Raw genomic sequence first — 19,719 nt, 5'->3', positions numbered from 1 at the left:
GTCGTAAAGTAGAAAAACAAAAACAAACCTGGCTGGTTCTGGTTGGTGCTGGTTGAGGTGGGTTAAGTGAAGTTTAATAAACCCAACTTCTTTCTGTACATGCTTAATAAGTATGAGTTCCTGAATATTAACTTCTCTGCCTCTGGGTGGGATTTGACAGCCTGTTTATGAACATGGGATGTATGAAGAAATATGTAATGGGAGGAGAACGTACTAAGGGGTTACATAAGAGGACACCTGAGAAGACTTGTGATCCTCCCACCCAATTGGAGAAAGGAGGGGAGGGACCTTAAGGGATATCAGCTCGTCTGAAGCTTTGTTCAAACACTCCTTGGAGCCTAAGCAGGGGTGCCCATTTTCGGGAGAATGCAATAAAAAAGCCTTCATCCATTCGCCTCTACAAGTCCAGCACCCACTCAACAAAACTCCAGTGGCTCCCTATTCTAGAATCAAGTCGATCATATTTATTACGTGCTTACTAGATAGAAAAAGGTCTGCTTGGTTTTTAAAGCCCTTCATGATCTGAGAGCTAACCAGTCCTTTTACTTAATTCTTCCTCATGTGCTGTAGTTGCAAAAGCCCGCCCCTCCTTCCTTCCACACTGCGTCCACCAACTGCTCCTTTTCTTTTTCAAATTAAGTTCATATTTCTCCCTTCCTACTTCCCCACATTGGGAAGAACGGGCTTTGCTTGGTGACAACCATGTGGTCAAGCACAACGAATTCCCATAGTCACCGTATCCAAACAAGTTTCTCATTTGATCCTGGAGTCAGGAATGTTCGCTTTAGTTAAGCCCCATAAGGGCATTAGTCTATTTCCCACTTCGTCCCCTCCCCTCCCCTCGCCCTGTCCTCTCCTACACGCCAACACCAGCCCCCTCGCCTCCCCCCAAGTCAAGTCCCGTGTGATTCACAAATGAGCCACTGCATCATCACCTGGGGGAGTGGGGTGGGTAGGAGGGGAGCCCTCCAGGCTTGGACCTCAGAGGGAGCCGCGACCTCAACACCGCCCGCAACGAGCCTGAGGGGAGGATCCGCCCACCCAAAGGACGCCCCGCCTCCCATTGGCCCCGCCCCATGGAATTGGGCGGGGGTTACCCTGGTCACGTGGCTCGGAATGGCTCTCTGGAGATGGACCCGGAAATGGGGCAGAGGAAAAGGGCGGGGCGGGTCTTGCGCAGACCTCTCGCGAGAAAAGAGGAGTGGCACCAGGAAGCGCATTCCCGGAAGTGCCGTCTGGGGCGCCGCGGGTCGGCTAGGGTCGCAGACGTTGGACGCTGACAGCCCTTCCTCTGCCTCGCTCCTCTCCCCTGCCCCAGCCCAGTGGCTTCCGAAGCCCCGGCGCCGCGGCCCGTTCGCCATGGACGGTAAGAGGCTGCCCTTAGCGCAGATCCGCGGCTGAGCAAGTTTGACGTTGGGAGGCGGGGAGGGGCCTCCTTGACCCCTCGGACCGGGCTTCGTGGCGTGGGCTCCAGCCCCTCCACTCCTCCTTTGACCTCGGGGTGCCGCTCTGAGACTGGGAGGAAGGGGGGGCAGTTATGAGAGCGAAGGGGGCGTGGCGGGACCCCTCCCTTCAGTGGGGCGTGGCAGGCTGTCCCTTCTCAACTCTTCCTCTCCGCCTTTGATTGTAAGCTTCCTTAGGGCAGGCACAGGGTCTACCTGCCTCTGTGTCCCCAATGTTTAGTCCAGTGTCGGGTACCTAATCAATGTTGATTGACTGAACACTTATAGGATATGAACTGCCCTTAGATGGGTTTTTTCCCCCATTCCTGGTAATCTTTCAAGGGAAGCTACATAACCACATGTCCGGGATGTTAGAGCACTTGGGACTAGATGATTTGAGTTACCAGGGTCCGTTCTTGAGGCCTGACCAAGGTGCAGGCATCCTCCTTCTCCGGGAAATAGCGTCATTTACTCGTTGAATACATAAGATCCCTTCCGGCTCACGAAGTGTGCAAATCACTGTTTGTAGAGAGATGTTTGGGCAAGATACAAAGTACTATTCAACAGAAAATTATTAAGCGCCTACTGTGTGCAGAGGCCATCCAAGTCCAGTCTGTACCTGAACAACGTCTTTCATAAATAGACCCTCAGTGATGGGGAAGAGCTTATAGTGGAGTCTTATCTAAAGACAGCCAACAGGTGTTCTATACAAAAGGTGAAGCTGAAGAGTCAGCTACCCTAACGAATCACAGTTGGGATTTCAGCACTTTTTTTTCCCAACTCATGACTAAACAGGAATTCCTTTTACAACATCCCTAATCACTTTTTGCAGTGGAAACTTCATTTTTAAAAGACAGAAAGCAATATTTGCCAAAAGGCTCAGAGGCTGGAATGAGACATCCCTTTTGTTTATCACTCCCCTGAAGAGTCTTCCATGTTGTCTAGATTTCTAAATGTCTCAGGACTGGATCAGAGTCACAATGCATTCCCTGTTAATGACTCATGTAACTCAATCCCAATTCAGTTTTCTTTTCCCTTTTAAAATTTGTATTCATAACATTTTAAACTCGTCTTAATTTTCTTACATAGCCTTCTAGCCCTAGAACCATGTCTTTTAGTAAAGACCAAAAAGGCACAAGGAGAGAAAACTGCACAGCTGAACTAACCAACACATCAAGGGAGTCTGACACCACATGCAATATCTCATGTCTCTATAGCTTGGGTTTCTCCTACCTGCCCCTCGAAAGAGGGAGGTACATTATCTGTTCTGGGAGGTCAAGCTTGGTCATGATAAATATTACACAGCATTCCCTTTCATTCCCAAACCCAGTTTTACTCAACAGTAGTCATGCCCTCTGAGATGAAACCTCTTTCTCCCCAAACAGAATTTTCTCCAGTGTTGTGGACCTCTGCTGAGACCACTGCAGTACTCTGGGTGTGGCATTGATTAGACTGGTTTATGTACCTGTGGCAGTTGAAGGCCTAGGGCTATGACTGTGTTTTATAGATAGCAGAAGCACCCCTGCCAGCAATGTTTGGGAGATTTGGGTTGCAGCAATAAATTATTTGTGCCTTCTAAAAATTTTTCCTTTCTTTGGTAAATAGGGAAAACCCTGTGGCTAATATTTCATGTCTAAATGACTTGCAACTTACTTGTGCATCCATTTGCAGAAGTGGCAGGGAGTGGATTGGCCAGGAAAAAACAAACACAGAAACACCCCCAAAAGCCCCTCCTAACACTAGGACAGCATTCTCTTCCAGCTCTCTAGAATTGGGACTTTCTGATGCCTTGTACACCATCATCCTCCTTTCTTTTTCATTTTCCCTTGATCAGAAAGTTTGAAAGGAAAGTCCAAAGCCACTGAGATAGTCAACATTACCTGTTAACTAACTAGAGAAGAGTGGGGGAACCCACTAGCGGGGTACTTTGGAATGGGACCCATAAGACAGGACATCTGGTATTAAACCTTTGTGAGGGGGGTGGGGGTAAGAATTTCACCTCTCTGGGCCTCAGTTTTCTCATCTGTAAAATGAGGGAGGTGAACAAGATGATCACTATAAGGTTCCTTCTGGTTATAACTTTGGAATCCTGTTCAGTATGTATATTTATTGATTGACCTCCTTGTTTTAGTTCTTTTATCATCAAGAAGTATCCATTCTTGGATATAGAAACCTGTTTGTAAAAAAAAACCTGAAGTCTTTTGATTTAATTGCTTCTAAAATTCTTAAACCATTTCTTTTTTCTTTTCAGATACCCTGTTCCAGTTGAAGGTATGTACTGAAAGGTCTTTGCCCCCTTAATCTTGCCTTAGAGATTAGAAAATGAAGGTCCATAATAAGTGTCACATACTGGAAAAACCTCAAATGATTTAGGGCCCTGATGATAAATGTCTGTAATGCTCAGGCAAAGTTAGGCTGCTGCAAAGAAGGGATTCTTAGTTGGCGTGATGGTTCATTAGTTCCTTTTCTTGTCAGGAGCTGAGCAAAAGCAGGTCAGCTATACTCACCCAGAAAAGATTGAGCATCTTATCTTTAAAAAACACAACTTGAATGCTACACTTATCCCTCCACTTGCCTCTCAGCTTCTAAAAGGCAGCCTCAAATCCATTAATATCACATTTCAAAGAGATTTCATGACAGCTGAGCCTTTCCTTCCACCTGAGTTTTGGCTTTCTTAGTTAAACCCAGAGTAGACTTATACTAATATTTGCTTTTGGTGTCTCCCTGATTATATGCCAATCTGGCCATCTGGAGGTCATCTTCAGCTTGTATTTCCTGAGTTATTTGGGGTTAAAACTTACTGGCAATATCACTTCATGGGTCCTCCTAATCAGGAATACAGTGTGGTTTCTGGATTAGAAAACAGATGAGGAGAAAGGATAGGAAACAACAGTGAGACAGATCTCTGTCCTTTCTTTGTTCAAGTAGCTCTTGAATTTGGCTGCCCACAGATTAAATAAAATCCTGAGGTTACTTCAAGATTGGTCAGGGTTCTTATCACCTTCAGAATGAACTGTTTTATAGCTATGCACAGATTTAAACAAAACAAGCAAGGCATCAAGCATTTATTAAATGCCTACTATGTGCAGGCATTCTATTGAGCCACTTGGAAACTAGTATGAGATTGTGTATGCATCTGGCCTTCTGGGATACTTTTCTGGGAAGGCCAATTAGCATCATTCTTGAAACAAGTTTTGAGATACTTATCTAGGAGTTTCCATATTGTTGAAAACCATATTCTCAATGCATGCACACTAGAAACCCTGAGGTTGACCATGAATCATTGAAAAGCATTTAATGTCAAAAAATAGATCCCTCAGAAAGGGTCCTATGTTGAGCCTCACTGTACCTACAGATTGAAGCCATGCAGTTTTGTGGAAAGAGTATAGAACTTCAAACCATGAAGCCTGGCTCTGTTCTCAGCTCTGCCACTAAATTGTGATCACCTTGAGGGAAATACTTTCCCTCTCTGGGCCTCAGTTTCCCCATTTCTTAAATGATTTCTAAGGATCCTTCCTCTTCTAATCTATGAAGAACTAATGGCTTCCAACTCTGTTGGAAGATGAGATACAGAGAAGAAATACTGTATGTAGCACAGGAGCCCAGAGCAAGTCATATATTGTGTATTTCCCTTCTTTGTCCCCCAACATTTTCACTGGTGAAATCTGATTAAAATGAACATCAAGCACAGCCTTAATGGAGAGAGGACCAAGAGCTAAGATGAGAAACAGGAAGAAAGTGTTGCAGGGGAAAAGAAATAGTCAGTTGGAGGGAGAATGTCACAAAAGGGCATCCTGCCACCTGAGAGGGATATGTGGAAGGTAGTTTGTTGCTAAGCAACCAGCCATGGATAGTCCTGTCACATTTGCCTTTGGTGATAGTGGGAGGAAATTGTGAGGGGTGTGTGTTCGTGTGTCTGTGTTCTGAAGGTGGAATTTATTGATCTGTGTGAGACTCAGGTCTTTTTTTTTTTCTTTCTTAAACCATCAACTGGCAGTACCTGGAACTTGATGCTGTATTAAGTCCCTGCCCAGTTCTGTTAATCCTTTGCAAGCAGTTCAAGGCTCCCAAAGGTTCTAGGAAAGGACAGTGCCACAGAGAAGGTTTTGCCTAGAAGCTCTTTGGAGCATCATTTTTGTATGTTGAGAGCTGCTGTTTAGTCATCTGGAAAGCATTAGTGTAGAGCCCTGGTACATGTTGGACTGTCTTAAGGAGTACTTATCTTTCCTAAAGAACAATTTGTAGTCATCCATTTTGATGAGCTTCTTTCTTGTTCATTGGATCAGGAACTAAAACAAGGAAATTACCTTTCTCATTTAATAGGACTAGCATGAATTGTTTACAAGGGTGGTTAACCCTGATATTGGTCCTACCAAGTGGCAAGCAAGGTGGTAGTGGATACCATTCTATTTTTCCCCACTGTATCCAAAGACTTCTTTTTTAAAAATGTATGTGAAAAGATAAAAATTTACATTACCCTTAATTTCTGCTGTATCGATTCTATTCTGTAATTGACCCTATTCCCCATTTTGTCAAGCCACATTTCTCATTCTGGAGTTAAAGCTCAAGAATGCAGTTGCCCCTCTCAGCTGGTTTAAAGTTGTGGTTGAAAGACAATGTTATCACTTATGCACTCAGCTCCTGGGACATCTGCTTGTTGTCTGCAAGCCCCAGCCAGCTTAAGCCAGTGCCATCCCCCAAAAGACAAGTTTTCTGTTCTTGCCTCTTGTGTCATCAGGGTGGTTCAGGTCTCCTAGAGGCAGATGAGTCTCTTAGAACAATTAACATTCCTTAATTGTCAGAGATGGGTGTGATTAGTCACACCTGATACCAGTGCATTTTCTCTAGTACAGCCAATTGTAATGCTCCCCAACTACCCAGAGCTCTCCTTTCCTGCAGATCAATGAAGAGGACTTCCCTTCCCCCTATCTCACTGGAGTGGATAGCCTTACTGAAGTGGCCAGTCTTGACCTATTTTGTTAACAGTCATGCATCACTGTCAGTAAACTGATTATGCTCATGCTAGGAGAATGCACCTCAGTTTCCCTTTACTGCATTCACCTGCCACATTTACTTTTAGTATTTTCTCTTTAAGTTTTGAGTTTTCTAGATTCCCTGCCTCCTAATCCTCTCTCACCCACTGAGAAGGCAAACAATACATGAATTACACATGGGAAATTATGCAATACATTTCTATATTAGTCCTATCACAAACAAAAAAATAAAGTGGTATTTCAGTTTACGATTTGAGTTCATCAGTTCTCTGTCTCTCCAGGTGAATAGCATTTTTTCATCATGAGTCCTTTAGCTATGCCTTGGATCATTGTATTGATCAGGCTAGCCAAATCTTTCACAGTTGGTCATCATTAAACGTTGCTGTTACTGTGCACAGGGCTTTCCCAGTTCTTCTCATTCACTTTGCATCAGTTCATATAGGTCTTTTCCTCAAGCCACTCTCATCATTATTTCTTTTTTTTTCTTTTTGTGGGGCAGTGGGAATTAAGTGACTTGCCCAGGGTCACACAGCTAGTAAGTGCCAAGTGTCCAAGGCCAGATTTGAATTCAGGAACTCCTGAATCCAGGGTTGGTGCTTTATCCACTTTGCCACCTAGCTGCCACCCCCCCCAACCCCCATCATTATTTCTTATAGCACAATAGTACTCCATCACAATCATATGTTTTATTCAGCCATTCCCCAATAGACAAGCATTCCCTCAATTTCTACCACAATTTGCTACCACAGAAAGCTGTTATAAATATTTTTTGTGAGTATAGGTCCTTTTCCTTTTTTTTTTTAGTCTCTCTAGGGTATAGACTTAGTAGTGTATTTCTGGAACAAAAGTTTTATAGTTCTTTGGGCTTAGTTCCAGATGGTTCTCCAGAATGGTTGTACCAGTTCACTAGTCCACCAGCAATTAATGTACTTATTTTTCCTTCATCCCTTCCAGCATTTGTCATCTCTGATAGGTGGTATCTCAGAGTTGTTTTAATTTGCCTTTCTTTAATCAATAGTGACTTTTAGAACATCTTTTTCATATGACTATAGAAAGCTCAGATTTCTTCTTCTGAAAACTGCCTGGTTATATCCTTTCACCATTTATCAAGTAGGGAGTTGACTTGTATTCTTATAAATTTGATTCAGTTCTCTATATATTTGAGAAAGGAGGCCTTTATCAGAGACACTTGCTCTGAAAAAATTTTCCCAACTTAGGAAGATTATTTGAAGAGTTGGGTAGGGAATGAATTAGAGGGAGGAAAGTCATTTTCTTTTCATAAAACCCTTCCAGGAATTCTTTCTGGCCTTGGGTCCAATTGGCATTTTTCTTTGAGGTTTTGCTTATAGCTGTTTTTACATTGTTTTCTTTTAAATTTAAGTCTTGGTCTTCCCTGCCACCTTAGTAACTTTTTGTACTCAGGTTATTTTGTTGTTCACTTTGAACTTGATGTTAAAAGTTTGGCTCTGCTCCCTAGGGGGTGAATGGTACTGTGCCAAGCTTCAGGGGGTTTTTTGTGCTGCTGTTTTCAGAGCTAGTTCTGGGGTTCTGCAAGTTTTTGGTGCTTCCAAGGTGGTGGTATCCTGGGAGAATGGTCACTGCTCTCTTGGTCTGAGCTCTGATGTTTACCCAGGAAAAGTCCCTGCTCCTCCCTGTCCACAAGTACTAGTAGTGCTCCTCTCCACTCTGATAATGCAGCCCATAACTGCTTATGGGCAACAGAGTTGCCAAGTCAGCACCATCTGCACATAGTGCTATGGCCAGTGCTATCTATAATCTTTCTAACCACTTGTCCCACTCCCTGGTAGTCTCTGGAAGCTCCTGCTCCTGCTGTTGTTGCAGCATCTACCTCCAGGGCTCACAGCTGGTTCTGCAGAGCTCTGGGCCTGCATCCACCCAAGTGTCACAGACCTCTCCTGCAGAAATGTCTCCCTCTGACCTTTGGTTGGCTCTGTCACTCCAAAATGTTATTTGAAGTGCTCATTTAAAGTTGTTTGGAGGGGACTGTTGGGAGAGTTCACTGGGTTCAGCCCTTTACTCCAACATCTTAGCCTTGCCCTCTAATGAGAGACTTCTAGTATGTGAAGAGCTCTCAATTTCAAGGTGGTGACTAATAGACCTCTTCCCTAGGAAACAGATTACAGTGGTATCTTGTTAGATAAGTGGAAGTTTTGTCTGGTATCATGTGGTGACTGGTATATTTTGAATTTCAGTTAGCAAGCACTGTGAAGCACTTTTGGTTGTTTTTTTTGTTTGTTTTTGTGGGGGGGGGGGTTGGTGGGGCAATGGGGGTTAAGTGACTTGCCCAGGATCACAAAGCTAGTAAGTGTCAAGTGTCTGAGGCCAGATTTGAACTCAGGTCTTGCTGAATCCAGGGCCCAGTGCTTTATCCACTGCGCCACCTAGCTCCCCCAACTAATATATTTTTAAAAGTGCTCCAGGGGCAGCTAGGTGATGCAGTAGATAAGGCACCGGTCCTGGATTCAGCAAGACCTGAGTTCAAATCTGGCCTCAGACACTTGACACTTACTAGCTGTGTGACCCTGGGCAAGTCACTTAACCCTCATTGCCCCACAAAAGGGGATATATATATATATATATATATATATATATATATATATATATATTAGGCGGCAGCTAGGTGGTGCACTTCATAAAACACCTGCCCTGGATTCAGGAGGACCTGAGTTCAAATCCTGCCTCAGACACTTGACATTTTCTAGCTGTGTGACCCTGGGCATGTTACTTAACCCTCACTGTCCTGCCAAAAAGGAAAAAAAAAGCCACCCCACCCCAGGGTGGGGGGGTTTGTGGGGGGGAGTAGTAGAATCAGAACAAAAGAGGAAAACCTCAAAAAAGTAGAAACAGTAATGTTCAATCTGCATCTAGATTCCAGAGTTCTTTTTTCTGGATGTAGAGAGCATTTTCAGTCATGAGTCCTTTGGAATTATCTTAGATCGTTGGATTACTGAGAAGAGTTATCCTCACTTCCTCCTTGACTGAGAAAATGGAGACCCTTTGCCTCGAGTACACTCTTCTTCCCATCATACAATTCCTTGCCAGGATCCTTTATTAGCTCCTCCTTGACTCCAGTCTCTGATGAAGAGATGGCCCTTCTCCTTGCCAGGGACAGCTCTTCTACATGTCCCCTTGATCTAGATGCTCCTTGTAGTCTTCCTCTAGCAGACTTCCCTGATGACCATACTTTCTCTCTCTTTCTAATAGATTCTTTCCTGCTGCCTACAGACACACCTAATTTCATCCATTAAAAACCTTCATTGGATCCTACGATTCTCAAATGTTATCTTATATCTCTCCTCAGTCAAATACTTTGGAAAAAAGTGTCTCCCCCTTTTGCTTTCACTTCCTCACCTTTCACTCTTCTAAACTCCTCTGCAGTTCTGCAGATTTTGACTTCATCACTCCACTGGATGTCTTTTCTGTAAAGTTACTGATAATCTCTTAATTGACAGGTCTATGTGTCTATTCTCAATCCTCATCCTTCCTGATTGTTGTGCAGCACATTACACTGTTGACTGACTTCTCCTTTGGGATTTTTCATGACATTTCTTAATCTTGGTTCCCTTGTCTGTCTGACTAATCCTTCTTCATCCTTGTTGTTGAATCATTCACATCATGCTCCCTAACTGGAAGGACTCCCAGACCCTGTGCTGGCTCTTCCCTAGACTCTCTCACTCAGCTATCTCTGTACAGTTGACTCCCAGGTTCACATGTCCATTCTTCTCCTAAGTTCCCATTGTGCATCACCTACTACCTTCTAGACACTTTGACCTGGATTGTTATTCCATAGGTATCTCAGACTTGGCACATCTTAAACAGAACTCTTCAGTTCTTCTCCCAAACCCACCGCTCTTCTGAACTTAGTATTTCTGTCTGGGGCACCACCTTGTATCTCATCATCCAGGTTTGTAACCTTGGTGTCATCCTTCATTCCTCATCCTCATTCATGCCATAGATCCGTTCAGTTGCCAAATTTTGTGAATTCTCCATCTTTTTATATCCACACCTTTCTTTTCACACAGCCAGCACCCTAAGCTTTCAGGCCCTTGTACCACTTATCTTGACTTCTTTTGTCTTCTTTGCTTCTCTCCCTATTCAGATGCCTTGCCAAGCAGCTGCCCGAGTGACTTTCCTAAAGCAAATTTGACCATGCCACTCCCTTCCCAACTTTCTGTTCCTTTAGTATCATAGAGCAACTATATTGCCTTTTGGCATTTTTAACTTTCCAAAGCATGATTCCATTCTGTATGAGGATCAAGAGCTCTTGTTCAGAATTTGGCTTCCATTCATTTGTGTGAATGGAAAATCCTTTAATAGTTTTAGAAAATTGAGTGTGACTTGTTTCTCATATCGTTTTCCTCTCACAGTAGAGAGTTAAGTATGAGAGTTTATGGATAGAATAAATCTAAGAAAACTGTTTGTTGTTCTGATTTTCCAAAAAAAATTTTTTTTGATGAGGCAATTGGGGTTAAGTGACTTGCCCAGGGTCACACAGTTAGTGTTAAGTGGCTGAGGCCAGATTTGAACTCAGGTCCTTTGGAATCCAGTGCCAGGGCTCTATCCACTGTACCACCTAGCTGCCCCCCCCCCTTTTTTTTGGCATGAGATAAAATCACGTCCATTTATTTTTCTGCATTTTTAGAATTAGTTAGCATAAAATTAAATACGTTGAATGTAATAAATTCATCCATAGAAGTGCAAGGTTCCAGCTATAATGTAGTTCATGGCAGATTTATTATTTTTAAAAATGTACCAGTAAATCATAAAAGAGGGAGTATGTCCATTTAACTTTTATTGAAGTATATAGGTCTTAGGAAATCAAACTTGTGTGCATTAAGGTATGGCCAAGCATAGAATCTATCAAATTCAGTGAAAAGTTGTTGATTTTAAATAGTAGCTGTAAGAATGACCAATATATATTCTTTGTTACAACTGCCCTCACTCTACAAGTAAAAAATGATAATAAACATTCAGTAAACATTCTTTCCCAAGGTAGTTTCCCTTATATATCAGTGATTTATCTATTTCTTGTATACACAAATGATTTTTCCAAACTTAACAGAAGTTCTGTCATAGCAAATTCTTCACATTTGGAACAGAAATTAGTCAGACCTCCTCGGCCTTCTCCTGTGACTTAGCTTGGAAGGAGATGTGACTGAGAGTTTGAAAGAGAAAATGTAGAAATCACAGCTCCTGGCAACCTGACTGGCACCACCATAGAAAGAAGAATCACACACCTACAGGCATCTTGTCTCATCCTTGAAAATATCTAGCACACAGTGGTGACTGATAATGTTCAGTCACAAGGGTACCCTAAGGCAGCCAACAAGACAGAGGACCTTGAGGCCAAGTTTCTTGGGACTCCTTAATCTGGAGTGAAGGGAGACCTAGTAAACCCTGAGAGAGCCTTGTGTGTTTTTCCAGTTAGTACTCAGTACATTTTTTATGTCTTTTCAGTTCACAGCAAAACAGTTGGAGAAGTTGGCCAAGAAGGCTGAGAAGGATTCTAAGGCTGAGCAAGCCAAGGTCAAGAAGGTGAGGTGACTATGAGCCCTGCTGAGTCCAGTGGTTCTACAGTAAAAATACCCTCTGTCTGATCACATATCTGTGGTAATGCCCATCCTGGACACAGAAGGGCCTCAAGAATCTTATCTGTCTGCCTGCCTTTCTGTCTGTTGTATTTATTAAGTACTTACTTAAACAAATGCTGTGCAAAAAATATTTGATGAGCATCCCTCTTCTTTCTCTTCACCCTCTTCCTCTCCTTCCCCTTTTTTGGTTAGGTTTTATTGTGAATCTGGGTGGACAGAATACTCTATAAATCTGAATTGTTTGTTGGAGGCACTCTCAGCTTATTTACTGTCTTATAATATTGGAAGGTTTGGAACTGGGGAGGAAGCCCAGGGAATGAGAAGTGCAGAATTAATGAGAAGGAAAATGCATCCAAAGAAATTTGCATGGTGAAATTTTCCTAAGTCTGGAATCTTTTAAACTATCATTAAGGTTAGTCTAGTTTATAGGTTGGATTCAGGAAAGGGTGGGCATCTCTCACAACTAACATTTGGGAAGAAAAATAAAGACTGGGGGATTGAAAGGAGTTGGAAGAAAATTTTGTAAAATACAAATCCAACCAGTTGGTTTCAGTTCATATTTGTGTTTGTCATGACAGGCTCTTCAGCAAAAAAATGTGGAGTGTGCTCGTGTCTATGCGGAGAATGCCATCCGTAAAAAGAATGAGAGCTTGAATTGGCTTCGGATGTCTTCCCGTGTGGATGCAGTGGCCTCTAAGGTCCAGACGGCCGTGACCATGAAGGGGGTAAATGACTGTCTTTTTCTAGCTCCTGGATTTCTGTTAATACAATGTTAACTATTATCAAATCATCTTTTTCACTTTAGACCTACTTGCATTAATTTGGTCATGTATAAAATTTCTTTAGCAACCACTGTGTACATGGCTGTGCTGTTGTGGGTGTAAAAATTACATGGCATATGCTGTTTTATTGAAATCTTGACCTATTCTTAATGCCTTCACTTGTAATTATTAAGGGTAGGACCTCTTCTGGATGCAGAGAAACATCCATGCTCCCCCAGACCCTGGGATCCATATCAGCCCCAAAGCCCATTTAGCTGTATGGAGATAGGAAAGGCCCAGTTCTTCCCCTTGGTTCAGTGAAGACTGCCCTAGCAAGTTCAGAGAATCTATCATTTCATGATGACATTTTCATGGTTTTACTCTTTTCCTTTCTCTGGTTTGCTCTGTGTCCCCTATTTCCTATCTTAGGTAACTAAGAATATGGCTCAGGTGACCAAGGCCCTGGACAAAGCTCTCAATACCATGGACCTACAGAAGGTGTCTGCTGTGATGGATAAATTTGAGCAGCAGGTTCAGAATCTGGATGTCCACACTTCGGTAGGTCACCTGTCCTGTGTTCAGATGTATGGGTCTGTGTGTTTGTTGATGGGGAGACAGTCATGTGGAGAGGGGACAGAGATGGCTAGCACTGTAGTGGTAATACTCAGCAGCAAACCACAATGATGCAGTCAACATCTGTGAAGCACCCACTCCAGAAAAGGTGTCAGGAGGCACCAGGGAAACCAAGGCAAAAACAAAAGCCTCGCCCTCCAGAACCTACTCAAATAATTGATCCCAGGGCTGCCTCTGCCTTAGCGAGATGATTTTAGTCCCTGCTTGGAAAGGGGAGAGACTGGAAGCAGCAGAACCAGTTAGGAAGTTGTTATGGTAGGTGAGGCATAACAAGGGTCTAACCCATGGTGGGAAACCCTGTGAGACTAGAAAAGGCCTGCTTATGAGAGAGATTGGGGGGAGAATCAGCAAGACCTGACAGCTGATTGACTATGGGAAGTGAGAGAGAGAGAATAGTCAAGAAGGACTTGTAGACTGTCAACCTGGGTGACTGAAGAATGATGACATCCTCCTAGAAAGAGAAGTTGGAAGTAAGGGGGGTTTGGTGGGGAAGAGAGCTCCATTTGGGATATATCAAGTTTGAGTTGCCATTGGGACACCCAAGTAGAGCTGTCTAGCAGGTGGAACTGAAATTTAGGTGTAGACATTGAGAGTTGGGAGGCATCTTATCACATGAAGGTAATAATTGAACCCATAGGGACGACGGAAATCAGGAGAGCGATTGTAGAGAGAAAAGGTCTGGAATAGAAGGTTGATGGATGTCTACACTTAGTGGGCAGGAGATGGATAATGATTCTGCAAAGAGAACCAGTGGGGGGCGGGGAGGGGGTAGGATCAGAGACCTAAGTAAAGGAGTTGGTCTTAACAAGGAGATCGACCTTCCTTGGAGCCTGGAGCAAAGGGCTGGGATGCACTGAAGTTGTGAGAGGGAGAGTAGGTGAGGCCAGGGAGCTCCTGACGCGAGGATGAGCAGAGATGTCATCTCTCTCCTTAGCTGCCATCCATGTAAAATGAGTTTGAGGTTGAGGGTGTTAAGGTTAAGTGCAGTAGAATCCTTTCTGTCTTTGCCAGCCTTCTTCCTTCCTGTTGCTACAGTGATGATTTCCCCCTTTCTTTAGGTGATGGAGGACTCGATGAGCTCAGCCACCACACTGACCACTCCTCAGGAACAGGTGGATAGCCTTATTGTGCAGATTGCCGAGGAAAATGGCCTGGAGGTCATGGACCAGCTCAGTCAGCTTCCGGAAGGGGCCTCTGCTGTCGGAGAGAGCTCTGTCAGGAGCCAGGAAGACCAGCTGTCTCGAAGGTATGTTTTCTCCACTTGCCCTTTGCTCAGCAGACCTTTATTCCTTGCTCTCTGCCTTCAGCTCCCCATACCCTGTTGATAGGGCATTCCTACTCCTGGCACTCTGATCTGAGAGATCATTCAGTTATTCATTTGGCCAACAGGCTCTGGGGCTGTTTGCACTTCTAGAGGTTGGGTGAAGGACCATTTGGAAGGTCTTAGGAGAAAACCTCTATGGGACTGTGGCCATTTCACCTTCTGGGTGAAGGACGATAGCCATTTCAGACCATTAGCTACAAAATAGAAATAGGCATTTCCAGAGCACTGACCTTGTGCTAGGCACCTGAGCCGTGTGTGGAAAGTGCCAGATGTGGTTCCCCATCTACCTGCTTCTCTTGCAGTCCATTTGGGGGAAAATAGAAGCTGCTATTCTCCTTTAGTGTCATTCAGATCCTTTGGTAACTCTGTGAATGGCATAGCAGGGAGAGAGCAGGGTATGCCGGAGTAATTGGAGAAGACTTCATGCACACACATCATGCCTAGGTTATTTTGTCATAACTTTGAGTACTGTGATCCAGGATTCATTGAACTGAATGACAACCGGACATTAACCCTTGTAGAACTCAGTTCTTGGCCCTGTTTCCTCTTCTCCACTTTGCCATTCCTTTCTGTACCCTCCTGCATGTCAAGCAGCTGACTTCTGGGGCACAGAGGCCCAGTGTAAGCCATTAATAACATTTCTAGCCCTCACATATACCCACTTTGTCCGGTTCCTGCTCCTAGCTTCCCTGGTCACCTCTTTCCAATCCAGGTTCTTGGTCAGCATTTCATAGTATGATCTTAGGAACCATGAAATTAAGGTGTTGGTTGTAAAGATATTTTTATTGGATGGACCCAGATACAAAGAGGAAGGGCCTCCTTTTTTCTCCAAGAGTGGGAGTTACTAGTGTTGAACCTGCCAGAGTGACCACTTGCTTTTTCCCCAGGTTGGCGGCCTTGCGGAATTAAACTGTACCTCAGCCTGATGGACTGCTTTCCCTGCACTGATCACGCACTGGAAAGGAGTGGGAGGGAAGCGGTGCCCTCCGTCCCCCCACCCCTTCCACAGCCTCTACAGAGAGAAGCAGCCAACTCCTCCTTCCACTGTTACCCTTTGCCCGGCCAATCTCTGACGGCGTTGGACTTTCCCTTTTCTCCACCGGGGGCATGAGCTCATACCATCCATGTGTACCTTGTTTCTATGCCAATGGACCTCCCCCAGAGCAGTGGCAGGGAAGACCCTGCTGCTGCACTTGGGCTCTTGTGTGGTCAGCTGTGCTCTCAGTGGAGGTCAGGCCGCGTCATCTGGATTCTGACGCCTCCAAAGGAATCTTTCTTTTCTGTACACTTGAAGGAAGACTGACTTGGTTTGAATGCAACACTACTTGGTTATCTATGGGGCTTTAGGTGGATAGACTCTTCGGTATTGCTTCATTTCCAATATATTGCATGTCTGGGTCCTATTCCCTTAGAAAATTGAACCAGCCCCTTGTGGGGGTGGGGGTGGGGTGGGCATTGGGCAGCATTGGCCAAGGCTAAACGCACCCAAGCAGATTTCTGTGTTGCAGATGTCTGGTTAAATTGGTAAGGGACTCCACAGAGGGGTGTGCATGGCAGGAGACCCCATCGCCCTGGGCATTGACTGTATATATAAAGGGAGTTCCTGGGTCTTGGGACTGAGTTGGCTGCTGGTTGGACCTCAGTGATTCCTGTCCCCTCTGCTGATACAGACTGGCCATGTCTGTGAGTCTAGCTTTGTGCACGTCAGGTGGCCCCTTGAAAAATTCCCTCCCAGTGAGTGGCCTTTTAGAAAGGAACTCCCTTTTTCTCCCAGTGTTAAAGGTGTCGACTCCCTAGCCTAGAGACCAGACTTCACCAAGGAGCTTGAGTTCTCATTACGTGTTCAGCGGCTTCATCAAATGGATTCCTAGCTCAGCGTTTGAGGGAGGACAGCTAGTTTCATGCTCTTAGGGACTGGTCTGTTCTTGGGGGCAGGTTGGAAGAGACAGAGATAGTGGTAACCTCGAATAGATGAGGTATCCTAGTGGTCTGAGTGCCGTTTTATTGGCCCATTTTCCCAGGTTCCTGCCCCGGTTGGAATCCAATAGCTTTAAGCTATTAAGGCTTCAAGTGGCAGTAGGACTTTGGAGGCACCTACATAGAAGCCTTAGCACTCCTGGGTGACATTTGTCTAGGGATTTCTGCTACAGTCCCCGGGGGAGGGGGGACGCTGTAGCAGGGTGGTTAATCGTTTGTTTTTTTTTTTATCCCCTTTCAGTTTCTTATGATTAAATTTCTTGGGTTATTAAATTGATTCACAATTCGAATCTCTGCCACAGGATCAGTAGCTAATGATGTGTGTTGGCATGGCCCCATTCCTCCTCAGCAAACCAAGGAAAGCTTGTGAGCTGAAGGCTGAGGGCGTGTCAGTCTCCCCTCAGCCTGGGCCCCAAAGGAGAACTTTGCCATTTATCCACGGGAAGCTCATAACGGCTTCTTGGTGTTTGTGCCACTTGGTTTAGTTCTTCCTTTTTCCTTTCATGCAAATATTGATTCCTGTCCCTGCCCCCACCCCCACCCATGCCCGAGGACAGGTCCTGCAAGCCCCATCTGCTCACATCTGTCGTTTGCCTTGTGGAGGAGAACTTGGACTTGAATCCATAGCTGTCACTGGTGATAAGACTTTGGGGACTATCTGTAGCTCTGAACCTTTGAGAGAAAAGCAAAAAAAGGTTCATTTCGTGTTCTGCCCTCCTCTCCTCCCCTCCCCAAATAGCTCTTTGCAGGCCTGCAGAAAAAGTGTGAGCCCAGAGTTTTCCATCTGCTGAGATGCACTCCATTTTCTTTTTTCTTTCTTTTTTTCTTGGTGAGGCAATTGGGGTTAAGTGATTTGCCTAGGGTCACACAGCTAGTGAGTATTAAGTGTCTGAGGGCAGATTCGAACTCAGGTCCTCCTGAATCCAGGGTCGGTGCTCTATCCACTGCGCCACCTAGCTGCCCCTGCACTCCATTTTCTTGAAGCTTTAGGGTTTGGTTGTTTTGTTTCTTGTCAATGTGAAAGGAGCAGGCAGTTTGAGGTGAAGCTTTTAGCATCCCTACCATAGCACTCACATAAGCAGTAAGGTTGGTACTTGGAGATAGCACCTTGTGCTTATACATGGGCAGCTTTCCCCCCCTCCAGTGCAGTCTTCATCAAGGATGCCCACAGGTAGGTCCCAAATTATTCATGCTGCTTAGTAAGGGAACTGTATATATTTTTTTATGAGTTGTGTATAGATAGGTTTGAAAATCTTTACTTCTGGTCCTTTCTCTTTGATCCTTGTGGCCTTGGGAGCATCTGGGTTCAGTGTAATAAAGAGGTCCCTTTGAGGATTTCCTTCAGAGCTTGGGACTTGGATGTTGGGTCAAAGCCTGGAGTGGGAGAGAGGCTCAAAAGCCTTCTCTCTGTTGGGTGTGTACCATTTAGTGGAAGCTGGAAGGATTTCAGGCTTGCTTCTTGAGGTGGTGGTGACCTGCTTTTCCCACGGTTGAAAAGCTTTTTTTTTTTGGCGGGGCAGTGGGGGTTAAGTGACTTGCCTAAGGTCACACAGCTAGTAAGTGTCAAGTGTCTGAGGCCAGATTTGAACTCAGGAACTCCTTAATCCAGGGCTGGTGCTTTATCCACTGCGCCATCTAGCCGCCCCCGGTTGAAAAGCTTTGATCATGGATGAAGAGGGTCAAGAGCTCAGTGATCTGCCCAGTATAGATGCTCACCTTTGGAAACACTTCCCGTGGACTCTACAGCCCTCAAGAATGTCACAGAAAGCATCACAAGAGAGAATTGTAACTGCTAAAAGGGCAGTGTCACAAGTGTGAAGGAATCCACAGTATGGTTGAACACTACCATGATTTAGGCCCTGTAAACGATCGGGGGCCTCCTGGGTTGGCCACCACTAAGACTGGTACCCAGAAAGGACCAGCACCTGAGGATATTGTGTGTTCTTGTGTTCATCAAAGGAGCAGGCTACTTTGCCTTAAAACAATTGATACTATTAATTTCCTAAAATGTCATTTTAAGTAAACAAATTCTTATCCCTGAAAACTCAACTTCTTGGTTTGGGGAACCTGGTCCATATCTGGGGAAGCAAGAGGCCATAGGATGCTGGGTAAGGCATTGAGCATCAGCCAGTTGTCCAATCCCTCACCCTCATTATTACCTTTAGCACGCTCCTATAGGAATGGGGGGTCTCTTTCTTCACTTGGGTGTGTCCTTTAACCCAACCTTGTTCTACATCAGAGGGCCTGAAGCCCAGGAGGGTTGAGGGAGTTTGTCCAAGGTCGAACAGGTATTCTGCAAGTGAGATCTTGACTCCAAATTCAGTGGCAGAGTTGGAACTCCAGGTAAACTGACCAGTGAGCAGGTACTCTGCCCACTCTGCCCTGACGGTAACAGTGTTAGTACAGAACCAAGAACTCACCGTCTTCCCTTCCTAGTGCCCCCACCTTTTTTAACCTCTTGTATATAGAGATCATAGGAATTTTCCAGACTTTTCAGCCAAGCAGCATTTCCTTTCATCTTGTTTGAGTGATGGTCTGGCTCCTTTAGGGTATAGAGATTAGTTTTCCACATTCCTTGGGAACAGGGCAGTATGGTGTAATGGAAAGAACATCGAATTTAGAGTTGAAGGACATGGGTTTGAGTGTCCTGACAAAGGTTCATTACCCTCGACCTTGGACAAGTGACTTCAATTCTGGGCCTCAATTCTCTGTAAAATGATGGGGCTGGACTAGCAGGTGAGAACGAGAGAGTGGGAGGGATCAAAGAGACAAGAAAGGACGTCCAGATTCCACTGAGATCATCAGTAGGCCCAGAGGTTGTAGGCTCTTTAATGGCATTTAAAAACAAGTTAAATTCTTCTGATGACTATCAATGTAACCACCTCTGAAGGTCCTTTCTAGCTCACCAGAGCTTGGAAACAAACATGGACTTCGCATGACAAAAGTTGGGTGTAATTACCTTTTACCCCACAAGGG

The 19,719-nt window shown here is 44.7% G+C and overlaps 1 protein-coding gene across 1 annotated transcript; it reads left to right on the top strand.

Annotated features, from left to right (window-relative positions):
• Positions 1-1,213: 1,213 nt before the first annotated feature.
• CHMP1A (charged multivesicular body protein 1A) lies at positions 1,214-18,787 on the top strand. The gene is made up of 7 exons (XM_043986739.1): positions 1,214-1,366; positions 3,694-3,713; positions 11,915-11,992; positions 12,627-12,773; positions 13,239-13,367; positions 14,501-14,688; positions 15,654-18,787. The coding sequence occupies exons 1-7, from the start codon at positions 1,360-1,362 to the stop codon at positions 15,673-15,675; spliced, it is 591 nt and encodes a 196-aa protein (XP_043842674.1). The 5' UTR covers positions 1,214-1,359; the 3' UTR covers positions 15,676-18,787.
• Positions 18,788-19,719: the final 932 nt, after the last annotated feature.

This window comes from Dromiciops gliroides, chromosome 2 (assembly GCF_019393635.1).
Source record: "Dromiciops gliroides isolate mDroGli1 chromosome 2, mDroGli1.pri, whole genome shotgun sequence".
Classification (NCBI taxonomy): Eukaryota; Metazoa; Chordata; class Mammalia; order Microbiotheria; family Microbiotheriidae; genus Dromiciops; species Dromiciops gliroides.
This window is presented reverse-complemented; position numbering and strand designations above follow the sequence as displayed.